General features: G+C 30.8%; 1 protein-coding gene across 1 annotated transcript; it reads right to left on the bottom strand.

The window, feature by feature from the left end:
- Positions 1 to 2,164: 2,164 nt before the first annotated feature.
- LOC141691755 (CENP-B homolog protein 2-like) lies at positions 2,165 to 6,624 on the bottom strand. The gene is made up of 3 exons (XM_074496513.1): positions 5,152 to 6,624; positions 4,518 to 4,579; positions 2,165 to 2,555 (listed from the first exon to the last, which is right to left on the bottom strand). The coding sequence occupies exons 1-3, from the start codon at positions 6,622 to 6,624 to the stop codon at positions 2,165 to 2,167; spliced, it is 1,926 nt and encodes a 641-aa protein (XP_074352614.1).
- Positions 6,625 to 15,310: the final 8,686 nt, after the last annotated feature.

Here is a 15,310-nt window from a genome sequence, read left to right as displayed (position 1 = left end):
CTTGTAGAGAACTCAAAAATGGACTTTTGGAATTTGTCTATCGAGAAGTCATTTTGAAAAGTGAAAAATATATCGATAAGTCATTTTGTTATTCTTGCAGAGAACTGAAGAATAAGCTTATCGAGATGTCTAATGAATACCCAGTTTGGCCAAAATGGAATGAATTATTTCCAATTTTTATTTGAATAAATCATAATAAAATCAGAATAATTTTGTCAAAAGTATTTTACTAAAATAATTTATTGGATTAAATTATTTCAGTTCTGAGTTATTTATAAGTCTAAAATTATACTTGTAGAGAACTCTGTGAATTAACACTTATAGAGAACTCTACAATGACTTATCGATAGGTCATAATAAAGTTATCGAGAAGTCATGAAATTGACTTATCGAGAACTCACTCGAGAAGTCTTAAAATGACTTGTCGATAAGTCAATTAGACTTATCGAGAACTCAGTTCTCTTTATACTTTTGATCACTTTGATTCTGCCTTGCTAGTTTTACATATTGAAAATATAAATCAACATCCAGACAGTTTACTTAGAATTTGAAAAATTCCAAGTTGATTTTTGAGTTTTGAAAAATAAATATGTTGAGATTTCTGAAATATTTATAATTCATATTTCAGTTAATTTCCAATTAATCAAATAAATTTTGATTTACTAAAAAATAATTCTGCTGCAAAACATTAGCTGAGTTCTTGTCTTAGGATGAAGAACTAAGCATTCCAATTTCACCTACAAGTCTAGTGAAAGTTGCTTCATCCAAAGGTTTAGTAAAAATATCAGCTAATTGTTTTTCCGTTGGAACAAAAATAAGCTCAATGGTACCATTTGTAGCATGTTCTTTAATAAAATGGTACCTTACATCAATGTGCTTTGTTCTAAAATGATTAACTGGATTAACCATAATAGATATAGCACTAGTATTGTCACACATGATTGGAATTTTGTGTAACACTAGACCACTGTCCATTAGCTGATTTCTAATCCAAAGCACTTGAGCACAACAACTTCCAGGAGCTATGTATTCAACCTCAGATGTGAAAGTTGACACAGATTGTTGTTTCTTGCTATACCAGGATACAAGTCTTTGTCCAAGAAACTGACAGCTTCCACTAGTGCTCTTTCTGTCAACACTGCTTCCAGTAAAATCTGCATCTGTGTATCCAACAGCTTCAAAATCAGTTCACTTAGGATACCATAATCCCAAGTTTGGAGTCCCCTTCAAGTATCTGAAAATTATCTTCACAGCCATTAAATGTGATTCTTTTGGATTGGCTTGAAATCTTGCATACAGACATGTTGCAAACATGATGTCTGGTCTACTTGCAGTTAAGTAAAGCAATGATCCAATCATTCCTCTATAGCTTGAAATATCTACACTCTTACCCTTTTTATCTTCATCCAACTTTGTTACTGTAGACATAGGTGTAGATGCAGGTGAACAATCAATCATGCCAAACTTTTTCAATAATCTTTAATATAATTAGTTTGGCTGATGAAGATTCCATCACTTCTTTGACTGACTTAAAGTCCAAGAAAGTAACTTAATTCCCCCATCATACTCATTTCATATTCACTCTGCATAAACTTATAGAATCTTTAAAATAACTTTTCATTAGTAGAACCAAAGATAATATCATCCACATAGATCCGTACTAGGATCATATCATCATCATGCTTCTTGTAGAAGAGAGTTTTATCAATTGTACCTCTAGTGAATCCATGCTTAATCAAAAATTCTGACAGTGTGTCATACCAAGCTATAGGTGCTTGTTTAAGTCCATAGAGAGCCTTGAGGAGCTTGTATACACAATTTGGAAATTATGGATCTTCAAAGCCAGGTGGTTGTTGCACATAAACCTCTTCTTCCAACTCATCATTAAGGAATGCACTCTTCACATCCATTTGATATCTACCTTGAAATTTGAATGTGCAGCAAATGCCAGGAAAATCCTTCTTGCTTCAAGTCTTGCAACTGGAGCAAAAGTTTCATCACAATCAATTCCTTCCTCCTGTGAGTAACCTTTTGCAACCAGCCTTGCTTTATTTCTGGTAACAATTCCATTTTCATCCATCTTGTTCCTGAACACCAACTTTGTTCCAATAATACTTCTGTTATTTGGTGCAGAAACTAATTTCCAAACTTTATTTCTCTCAAACTAATTTAACTCTTCTTGCGTAGCAGATATCCAACCAGGATCAAGAAGGGCTTTCTCAGTTTTCTTTGGCTCAACTTGTGACAAAAAACAGGCATGAAGGCATTCATTTGCAGTTGTACTTCTAGTCCTCATTCCAGCGGTTGGATCTCTAATAATTGTTTCTCTAGTGTGACTTTTATCCCACTTCCTTGTGTGAGTTTGTTGACTTGTGTTTTCTGCATCTTCTTCATAACTGTCATTACTACCAGAATTTTCTTCTCTTTCTCCCCCTGAGTTTGTGCTATCAAATTCAAGTTCATGAGATGAGCTTTCATTCTCATGATTTACTTGTTCATTTGACTCTTCATTTGTTCTGTGATTTTCAGTGACTTCCGCTTCATCATCAGAATCACTATCAATGTTGAAATTTTCAAATTTTAGGGCTTCATCTTCATTTTCATCAAGACATTCCAAGCCTGAGCACTTGTCATCATCAAAAGTAACATATGTGATTTCCATAATCTTTTTCTGCTCAATCACATGGACTTTGTATGCACTTCTTTCCAATGAATATCCCAGAAAAGTTGTCTCAAAAATTTTAGAGTCAAATTTTCCCACATATTCAGAGTTGTCCTTCAATACATAGCACTTGTTTCCAAACACATGAAAATGCTTTACAGTAACCTTTCTTTTAGACAAGATGGAGTAGGGTGATTTTCCAAGATTCTTGTTAATGAGATATATGTTTTGATTATAGCATGCAATGTTAACAGCCTCTTCCCAAACACTAGTTGATAACTTTACATCTTGTAGCATTGTTCTAGCGGCCTCTACCAGTGTTCTGTTCTTTCTCTCAACTACACCATCTTGTTGAGGTGTTATGAGAATTCTTGAACAATATCTTTGTCTTTGCAGAATTCAGTTAAAGTTGCATTCATGAATTCTGTTCTATTATCACTCCTCAATATTTTTACACAATTTTGATTTTCAGCTTGTTTCTCAATTTTCTTGATGTGTTCAATTATGATGTGTGAAGTTTCATCTAAATATTCTTATAAGACTATTTTTTTTATTTTAGTGGGGACTAAAAAAGTTTAATATAAAATATATTATAATCCTAGGGGGACCGTAATCTCCGAGCTCCGTCAATGTCATTCATAAAGAAATTTGATAACAATTACATTCGGTTCTCATATACTACCTCCGTCCCGTTGATTTCTCTACGTTTGCTTTTTGCACGCATTCAATGTTCAAATATCGTATAATTACATAATATTTTTTTGAATTATTTTTCTAAATAAAAGTTTAATGTTTAAATTTTTATTCGGAAAAAAAAAATTCAAAAAAATATTATGCAACTATATGATGTTTGAACATTGAAAAGCGTGTCAAAAATTGATGGAGATAATTCAATAGGACAGAGGGAGTATCATTTTAAATATCTAACTTATCTTATAAATTACTTATATAATATTACAAACCAGCCCGAAATTATCTCCGGATTCGTAGAAAAAAAATGTGGTTAACTGGGAGCATGAGTTGACTGGTGTTTATGAAAGATGTGTACAAGTTCGCAGTATTAGACTTGACCTAAATGTATAAGTTAAACTGTACAAGTAGGTCAAAATGTCAAATTTGCATGGGAACGTAGATGTCAATTTTATGTTTCCGTGATATATAATTTTATTTTAGTCAAACAGATATAGCGATTTGGTAGACAATGAAGATTCCACGATATACGTTTACTTATTATACAAATTGAGGGAAAAAGGGTTACCCACGTGAAGAACGGATGAAAAATGAATAAAAACTGATTAAGAAAAACGAATACAAACAGATTAAGAATTCGCTATTTATTTTACTTATTTTCAAAACATGAACTAATATAGTTATTTGAAATTGCAGAATAAGTCAAAAACAAATTGAGGATGATTCAGGAAAAAAAATAAAAACTTCATTATTAGCAAGTTTGTTGGCCAATAACTAAATGTAGATTATATAAAAAAAATGAGTCTGATGCCGCTAAGTATGTATTCAGCCAAGTATGTACGGCCTAAATTAGGCGAGTAGAAGACTTCTTAATATTACTCCATCTGTTATATTCATTTCTATATACTTTCCTTTTTTATATCTCATTCAATTTTATACATTTCAAACTTATCAAAAATAGTAAAAATTTTATAGTATAAAAATCAATTACACCCACTACTTTCTCCCACTACAACCATTTTATTCATTAAATATTAAATGGTCCCGCCACTTTAAACAACTTTATACTTTTTTTACTAAATTACATTTTTTTTTTCTCTCTCATTCCACTATCTTAACAAAACTAACATTATTTTATTATGGTTATTGTCCTCCGTGCACAAACCATTTGTATACAAATGGTTGAGACGGAGGGAGTAATGCATAAGTACATTTGTTATTATATAACTAAATTAAAAATTATTAACATTATTATAAAAATATAAAAAATATTTACATACTCATATAATTTTTTTAAGTACGTACATAAGGTTAAATTTTTTTCAAAAAAATTAACATATACATGAAGTAAGATAAAATAACGTTAAAGATTTTATGGAAAAATATTATTTTTTCAATTTTTTTATAATTTTAATATTCTCTAAAAATATTTATAAAAATAATATATAATCAAAATAAAGCAGATATGCTAGTATAAGTAGTTGCTTAATTGTACGGGTTGCATGAACTTCCCCAAACGCTAGTTGCATGTACAGTAAAACCTCTGTAAATTAATACTCGATTAATTAATAATCTCTCTAAATTAATAATTTTGTCCGGTCCCGACTTGGGCCAGTTCAAAAAATGATCAATTTCGATAAGATAATAAGATAATAATTTTTTTGAAAACCCTGTATAAAAATATGGTCCCAATAAAACTATAAATTAATAATTCCCTTATATTCATAAAAATATAGCTATTACATCTTTATAAAATATGATTCAATTGTAGTTTGCTTTTTCATATAATTTAAATCAACATGAAGCTCATCCCTAATCTTCCTTATTGCATCCAAAAGTTCGGGTGTGGTGCTTTCATGTTGCATCAAAAAGTTATTAAGCATTTTTGATGCCTTGAGTGCTTCTTTACGTGTAACCAGCTCCAACGGCGTTGTATCGTCTTCAAGATCATCTTCAACACTATTTTCAAGGATGGTGTTTGCAATCTCTTCTATACTCTGGACCTCGGAACATGATTCATTTTCACCCGGATAATCTAAGAAGTTATTAACATCCATTTTATTACGATAACCTAGATCCTTAATCATCACCTCAAGTTCATGAATGTATTCTTCCGGAGTTGTATGTTCATTTAAATTGCTCGAAACTTCATCTATGGAACGAATTTTGCAATGTTGAAAGCACCTTGCTATTGACTCTTGTTTTACATTTGTCGTCCACGTCGCGACTGCATAATTGATACCATCCAAAACATTAATCTTTCCTGGATCAGATTGTCCCAACTCATAACCTTCTAATAACCCACGATAAAATCTCCTGCGATAGTGCATCTTGAAAGCTCTTATAATTCCTGCATCACAAGGTTGGATTTTTGATGTCATGTTAGGTGGCAAGAAGTACAACTCAACATTTTGTAGTCCTTCAATATTTTTTGGATGTGCTGGACAGTTATCTACCACAAACAAAATTCTTCTGCCTTGCATTTGGCTATCAAACCAACGAATGTATTCATCAAAAAGTACATTAGTCATCCAAGCTTTTTTGTTTGCACGATAATGACAATTCAAGCTGCCCATGTTAACATTCTTGAAGCACCGTGGCTTTGCATACTTTCCAATAATCCATAAAGGAATTTTTTCAGAGCCATCTTCATTGCAACATATAACAACCGTGAGCCTTTCTTTGTCTTGTTTTCTTCCTTCAAGTTGTTTCGTAACAAGAGAGTGATCAGCTTGTAACCTGTAAAACAAACCAGTTTCGTCCATGTTAAAAACATCTTTCATAGGGAACTGGTTTATTTTTTCACTTATGGACTCCAGTTTCTTCTCCATGTCCTGTACATCAACAGAACCACTTTCTCCAAAGCGACGAAATGACTTAATACCATGTCTTAACTTGAATTTCTCAAGCCAACCTTGAGAAAAAGTGTGCTCCTGATCTTGTTGTGGGTATAAAATTTTCATGGTCTCTTTTGCCTTCTCTAAAATTAGCTCTCCTGTCATATTAACACGATCTTGGTACTGGAGAAACCATTCATAGAGAACCTTCTCCATATCTGGATATTTTGCTGGTTTATGTCGCTTAATATCTTTTCTTTTCTCCAAGTAATTAGCTGCAAGATAGTCTGCTGACCTTTTCAGTGTATTTGATATTGTACCTTGACTAACTTTTAGATGAAACTTATTCTCGAGCCACAACTGGAGATCTTTTTGAGTGCATGATGAATTTTCTCTTTTATATTCACATAATGTTTTTCTTGCTTCATCCGTCATTGTTGATTTTGTGACACCTTTTAGATGAGAAACCATTGTTTTGTTTGTATAATTTTCCCCCCAATCTAGTATATACAGTATATATAATATATTTTATGACTACACATACATTGAATACTTTCTATGTAAAATACAATGAATTAAATTAATTCATGTACTTTGAATTTTCCTAATATACATTGAATATTTTCTATGTAAAATACAATGAATTTAACTTATACACTACATGGACTTTGAATCTAATATATTGTACATTACATTGACTTTCTAAATTCATATACATTGAATTAATTGAATTAAGTATAAAATATAAATTGTACAATTCATTTTATTTAAATTTATGTGAATAAAAATTTAATCAAAAGTTAATTTTGTTTGCTACCGAAAATTCTCTATAAATTAATAATTATTAATTTATCGACTAATTAATACCTCTCTAAATTAATAGAATTCTCCGGTCCCAACTATATTAATTTATAGAGGTTTTACTGTAGTTACACAAAAGTGGTATTTTTGCAAATAACTTTAAATAATAATACTTTTGAAAAAAAAAAGTAAATACAAATTTTTCGCCAAAACATTAAAAAAATGATAATATTTTTGGCAAAGAAATATTTTGAACTTTGTTTTTTTTGTAAAGCTTGTGTACGAGATAACAAGGGCCATAGAAGCTCGTTAAATTGTAATTCTATTTAATCCGTAATTGATAGAACTTTATATATTAAATTTCTCTAGTAAAAAAATTTAACTAAATTAGATATTCCCTCTGTCACTCCCATTTGTTTACACTTTCCTTTTTTGGATGTCCCTTCCAATTGTTTACATTTCAAAACTTTTCAAAAATAGTAAAGTTTTTATAATTTTTAAAATAACTACATCCACTACTTCTCTCCACTATACCCACTTTATACATATAATATTAATCGGTCTCATTATTTTACTCACTTTTTTAACTTTCCTCCACTACTTTATCATTTTTTTAAACTCCGTGCCCAATCCAAATATAAACATTTGGGACTGACGGAGCTAGTACAACATATTTAACTAAACATATGGTGTCCTCGTGTCCGTAAGAATATGATAAGAGTAAGGCATCTTTGGCAGCCCACTACGTACTTTTTCTCAACTTATTTTGATTTTTAGCTGATTTGTTAACTTCAGTTTTAAAATTTATATTTTTAAATATTAATTTAATTTAAAATTTAAGAATTTAGATAATTATATGTAATAATTATTTATTTTAGCTCATTTAAGAATATTTTTTTGACTTATAAGTAAAATTATTTAAACACTTATTTAACTTATAAGTATTTTTTTTACTTATCACTTATTAATTTTAAATCATAAATTACTTATTTTCAGATTTCCAAAACGGGCACTAAGTGTATGTTTGGCTACAAAGTGAATATGCTTGGGGTCGTTTGGTTCAGAAGTCGGTATGAGTTTGGAATTACGAATCGGGTTAAGCAGGTACGGGGAGGAATGATTCGTGACATTATGTATTTGGTTTGGAACGAGTCTGTTTAATTTTAAATATAATCGACATCTCAATTTTGAATTTATAATTATATATGTTAGTACATATTGTACATTGAAATTAAGTTTCAACATAATTTTAAAAAAATTAATTAAAAGTATATGATTAGTAAAATTTAATTTAACCAACTAAATAATAATTTAATATTTTTAATAAATTAAATTTTACTAATTGGCATTAAATAAAAAATCTTATCATTTTACTGAAAATTAAATAATATATCAAATTTAAAATATATTCATTAAAATTGTATTTAATTACAAAAATAAAGATGAATAATAAAAATTACTGAACCAAACGATGGACTGAGATGACGTTTGGATTTTTACCCGACTATTCGGGAAAAATGACAAGCGCTCATATTTAGCCCTTCAAATCTTTGTTATAAAAATCGGCCGATTTTATAAAAATTGCCGATAAATCGTTCAAAAATCAATTAAAATTATTGATTTGATTTGACCGATTCCCGATAAATCACCGATAAATTATCCAATTTTTTAAAAATCGTCCGATAAATCGTAAATCAGTATCTCAACCGAATAATTCCGATTTCTGAAATATGTAAGTATGTTTCAAATGCTAAAAAGTGAAGGTTAAAGATGTGGTACTTTCTCATTCCATTCCTCAGTGTTTTACAAATATCAAAACCAACATCCAGATTGTCTCTTTTCTGACGATAAATTTTAATTTTATATTTATTTTTTATATTATAATTTAATATTAAAATAAATATTTTTTCTTAAAACTTATAATTTATTAAATACTTCATCAAATTCTAAATAAAATTATCTAAATACCGTAAATAATTTATAAATTTTAAATAATGGTTATATAGTTTTCGATTTTAATTTTATTTTAGCCCGTTCTAATCATATTTATTTTAACTATAGACCATTATACCAATTAAACTAAATCAATCTAATTATATTTAGTTTTATTTTTTTAACCCGAATCAATAATATAATTTTTATTTCGTCGAAATGACTAGTATAGTTTTATCCTGAGATGATAATCCCTGTTTTTAAATTTTCTTCTTTTTATTTTACATCTATATCTTAAAATTATTGATTCATGCAATTTGTAATTTACATTTTAATTTTGTTATAGAAAAACTATAACTTATAAATTATGATTTATCAAACACGTTATATTTCAAATTATCTAAATACCAAAATAATTAATAAGGTACAATTTCATATCAGTTAACATTTTTTAACTTTAAATTATAATTTTAAGTTTTTAAAAAACCCAAACGGGCCCTGTATTCAACCAGCAAAAAGCGTCAAATATGGTACTTGCATGGTGCAATCATCATGCATGATGTTTCCGCGATTATTAAACATATTAACTATGAATCAGGATAATGAAAGAAGGATTAGGTACCTTTATAGTAGTAAAAAATAGAAAATGGGAAGATTAGGTAGACCGGAGACGTCAAAGATTCTACTGTATCCATCCATTTTGTGTCCTTGTATATACATGAGTTTAATATAAACTGTACATGACACCGAAAGTGAAAGAAAACTTTGGCCAACTTCAAGAGTGTCTAGAGGTTCAAATTTGGACTGATTTCAGTCCAAATTCATTTAACAGTGGCCTAAATCTCGGTCCAAATTTGGATCGATGAACAGTGCCGGCCTAAATTTAAGCCGATACTATTCATCGGTCCAAATTTGGACCGAAATTAAAATAATAGTTTTTAATGTATTTTTTTTTAGTTTATTACATAAAATTTTGATTTCGGATATTTATAAATGCAATTAACCGATATTAGGATATTACTATTATTTATTTAGATAATAATTTAAATTAAAAAATATTTAAACGTAATTAAATAAATATCATTACATTTCTTAAATTCAAATTACGAATACATTCAAATATTAAAATAAAAACTACAACACATAAAACTTAATTTGAAACACAACATAAATGAAAATGCGATGAGAACTAAATTATTAATTTAGTCCGACAAATTAAATCGACTTCCTCCAAGATAGTCAAAATATCGCCCGTAACTATTTAGGTTGTTTTGAGATTTTTGACCTTCATCTTCATATCCTCGACTTTGAGATGAAGAACGTGTGTGGGAAGAATATACTAGTTCTGAGAATTAGTATTAGTTAACGATATTTTAAGATTTAATTAATATTTGTATTTTTCTTATTTGAATGTAATGTTTTATTGACGGTTTTATTATAAAAATTATAACTAAATGTGTTTACTATTTTTCATATATATTTCAAGTTTAATTAGAATTCTACTATTATTCATTTATTAACAATTTTAAAATAAGACAAGTAATTAATAATAATAATAAAATATAAAGATAATATCTTACATCATACAAAAATAATATATTTATTATTATAAGACTTTAAAATAATTAAATAAACATTTTGAAATTTGAACTGAAATTTAGACCAAACTATTGGAATTGGAGAGGGGTTCGGTTCAAATTTGGACCAAGGTTCGTTCCAAATTTGGACCAAACTCTTGAAGTTGCCCTTAGAAATTGTTTGTTAGCAGGAACACTGAAAAATATATAATTCAAGACCAATATTTAACAACTACGTCCTGCTATTTATAACAGGAGTGTGAATAATGAGATTATCTACTTGTTTTTGCAAGAGAACTACTTTTACATGTATAATAGTACATATATTTTAAAGCAAAATTTGACAAGAAAACAAATTACTCATTCGGAGTTCGGACTGTAGACACCTCATACGTCTCAAGTTGCAAAATAGCATTAGGTAATGAGGGGGCATTATTAAAACTAACCGTGACTGCTGTATGATCTTTAAAAAATGCTCACAGTCTGCAAACACCGGTAATTAACAGCTTGGTCTTTTGTTTTTTTCAAATAAAGGTTTCTACTTCATAAATATAAAATTGAGTTGTTGTATACCCGAACTAGTTCCGATTTTTTTAATAAACACAACACCCATCAAGCTATAATTTATGAATGTACATGTAGGAATGTAAAATCTCACTTCATTTCATGGAAGTTATCAAATTAACAGGCTTGAACGTGTGATAGCTAAACATGACTTATGGAGACATGATAATTTGGAACACGACAGTACTTACGCATTATGAAATTTTAGTATTTGTATTTGTTTTTTAGTATACGACATGAAAATAAACGAACATGAAAGTATACAACCGAGATTTAGTGTCAGTTTTGTATTTTTCCCTTCGAGTATACGAGACAATAGGAAGTATACGACATAAATAAATATTATAATTAAATATTAATATTTATAATAAATATATATAAAATATGCATGTCTATTTTTTACCCAGTTTTATCATATATATATATGTGATCTAAATATATATTTTTAATATATTTCATAAAAAATTACCTAAAAATCTTATTATTTTATTATTTATTTATTTATTTTAATTAATATTAATATTCAACTTTACACTAAAAACATGACACAAATAGAAAGTAAATGAACACGAAAGTACACGAACCTAAATATGTCGGTTTTGTATTTAACCTTCAAGTACACGAAACACGAAAATACACAACACAAACGAATTGACAGATAATGTCTACATAATTCTGGATTTCAAAATTTTCAACTTACTTTAGTACATACATATATAAACATGCATATATATATATATACACACACAAACATATATATAATCCCATAAACTGATTTTAATTCCCTGCCAATAAATAAAATTACAGTAATTATGAAAATACTTTGAAAACGATTTTAGAAGATTCAGGTTTGGAAGAAACAACAATCACGTAATTGTTGGGTTTGTTGAGCAGACCTAACTCAACATTGGTATGATTCCCGCGGAGCTCGCACGGATTTATTTTTAGTCACTGCCAAAATGCCTCATACCTAATTGAAGTCATCTGCATGCTTATATTCTAACAATCTGCCCCTCCCAGAAACGATGTGGGACAACTTCTAACAATTTCCATCTTCATACTTCAGGCTCGACACATGCTGGAATTGTCTCCTGATTTGGTGATTTGGCGCCTCCTTGACCTATACCGGAAGTCCATCTAGTTATCTGTTCCCCTAGGCCCACACTGGAAGGCCCTTATGCCTCCTCCTTAAACCCATCCCGGGATAGCCCATATGCCGCTTCCTAGGAACATCTGGAAGCCCAACTGAGATTATTTTGGATTGGTACAACCTGAAGATCTAATATCACTTGTTGGGCTCGCTAAGCAGGTCTAACTTCACATTAGTATGATATTGTTCGCTTTGGACCCGACCCACACAAATTTGCTTTTGGGCACATCCCAAAAGGCCTTATACTAATGAAGTTAACTAGGTACTTATATTATAACAATATGCCCCTCCTACAAACGATATGGACAACTCCCAACAATCTCCTCATTCACACATCGGGCTCGACATATGTCAAATCTGCCACCTGATTGTGTGATCTGGCGCCCTCTGACCAATAATGGAATTCTTCTGGCTTTCTGGCTCCCCCTATGCCCATAATGGATAGCCCACATGCCTCCCCCTTAGGTCATACCGGGATAGCTCACCCGCCTCCTCCTAAGTCCATTCTGGGAGCCCATCTGAGATTTTTATGAATTGTTATAACCTGAAGCTCTGATACCACTTGTTGGGCTTGCTAAGCAGACCTAATTCCACATTAGTATGATATTGTCCGTTTTGGACCGAGCATACACGGGTTTGTTTTTGTTAACTCCCAAAAGACCTCGTACTAATGGAGTCAACTAGTTACTTATATTCTACCAATCTGCCCCTTCCACAAACGACGTGGGATAACTCCTAACAATCTCCACTTCACATATCGACCTCCTCTCACAACCGATATGTGACAACTGATAACAGTAATATATAAAATATAAAAGGAAATCAGAATCTATTAGATTATTGCATCATATGGATTATACTTAGGCCTATTTACAGACCGATCTAAGCAGAGTTTTGACCTGACTGAATTGTGTAATATATAATAGATGATGTCAAAAATTATTGGAGATAACAATGTCATTAGCATCTCTGATCATAGTATGAAGCAAGTCAAATTGGCATCTGATCTGAGTAGAAGATTAATGAACAACTATTTTCAGTAATCAGTTAAGCTTTGGGTCAACCCTGAGTAAGTTGTATTGTTATCTAAATTTGTATTTTGTACTTGTAACATTTAAAGTCTGTAAAATGCAAAGGAGCAGACTGGAGTCTTTTTCCCAAAACAGCATCAAGCCTAAGGATTCTATCTGGAAGAAGATCAAGAAGATCATGCCTCAGAAAAATTTTGAAGAAGCTTGGAGTTGAATAAATTTTTTTGGAGAAAAATACCCTAAGTCAAGATCTCCACAAGTCACATATTTAATGTTATAGAGAAGTCATTCGAGAACTTCAGAATGGCTTATCGAGAAGTCATTCAAGTTTCAGAGAGTACCGACGGATGAGGAACATCGATCGGAATAGTAGTTTGACTAGTCGACGGATGACTGCTGTTAGGCACATCCGTCGGGTTATAATCACTACTCGACGGATGAGCAATACCCACCGGGATAGAAGAAATGAACAAATTCAGAATGGAGAAGTCAGGAAAGCTACTAGAGAACTCATGGAGATATCAACAAGTCATTCCTTCACTAGAAAATTTAGAGTTGTCGACAAGTTTACATTCAATAGAGAACTCTGAGTTATCGATAAGTCAAAGTGAAGATGTGAAGACTAGAGATCTCGACAAGCTGAAGACCTCTACAAGCCAAACTCAATATGGAGTGCTAGAGATCTCGATAAGCCTATGTACTTATCGAGATGTCAAGTGTTCTATTAATTCAAACTGGAGATCTCGAGGTATAGTCTCAAAGTACAAAATTACAGATCAATTCAATATCCAAGATAAACAATCAACAAACAGCTGGATTGACAAGTCTACAAAAAGCAGTTTGAAGAGTGTGCAAGATCAATGATAAAGATTAACTGACAGAGGAAGATTAAAGTGAACACGAGATGCTAAAGATATGCTAAGCCAGAAATGGAAGATTTGTTTTTTTTTAAATAGAAATAACAAGTGACAGTTTAGAAAAACTAATAGCATGTTTATTATCCACTGTGTAAACCAGCAGTTAACTGAGTTATAAAGTTAACACTGGTCCTCTAGTTAGAAGTAACAATTTAGATCAAATCTCTTGTATCACTCTCAAGAAGAAGCTGAGCTCTTTAACATCAAAGAGCTTATAAATTTTGTAGCAAAACAGTCTTAATTTTTAATATAAAAATTAAGTGAGTTTTGAAGATCTGTGTTCTTTATTTTCTACAAGTTTAGATTCTGCATGAACACTTTTCTATACAAGATTTAATTTACTTTGTTCAACCATTAACTTTCAAGAAAATCCTAAAATCAGAAAAATACATTCACTCCCCCCCCCCTCTGTGTGTGATTCATTACCTAACAAGCGGTATCAGAGCAAAATCTGAAAGTAAACAGATTCAAGATATTGGAAGAATGAATACACAGAAAATCAGTAGTATCAAAATTCCTACCTTTGACAAAGCTAACTACACTCTTTGGAATAAGAAGATGATGTTGTTTATCAAGATGGCCATTCCATTCTATATTCAGATCCTCAATAATGGACCCTTCATTCCTATTATAAGAGTTGAGGAATCTACAGATAGAGACATGGTCATACCAGCTCATTATGCTCCTAAAGATCCAGCTGAGTATTCTGACCCTGAAAAGGAGAAAGTCTCTCTGGATAGCAGCTTGCAATTGATATTGATTGAGTCACTTGACAATGTGATGTACAACAATATTGTTAAGTGTGACACTGCCAAGCAAATATGGGAGAAGATTGAAATACTCTGTGAATGAACTCAGGAGGTTAGATCTAATCAAAGAAGGATACTGATTTCACAGTATGAAGGTTTCATGGCTAAGCCTAAGGAAAGCATTACTGATGTTTTTAAAGATTCAATAAACTGATAAATGACTTGCAGCTTCATGACAAATACTATGAAGCTGAAGATGTGAATCTAAAGTTCTTGCTTACTCTCCCTGACCATTTGGAACAGAAAATATCAGCAATCAGGGAAGGGAGAGACTTGAGCAGAATAACTCCGGAAGTTCTTTATGGAATTCTCAAAACCTATGAACTAGAGATGATTCAAA

Source organism: Apium graveolens, chromosome 10, assembly GCF_009905375.1.
Source record: "Apium graveolens cultivar Ventura chromosome 10, ASM990537v1, whole genome shotgun sequence".
NCBI classification, from domain to species: domain Eukaryota; kingdom Viridiplantae; phylum Streptophyta; class Magnoliopsida; order Apiales; family Apiaceae; genus Apium; species Apium graveolens.
The sequence above is the reverse complement of the archived record's forward strand: the minus strand, read 5'-3'. Positions and strand labels throughout refer to the sequence as shown.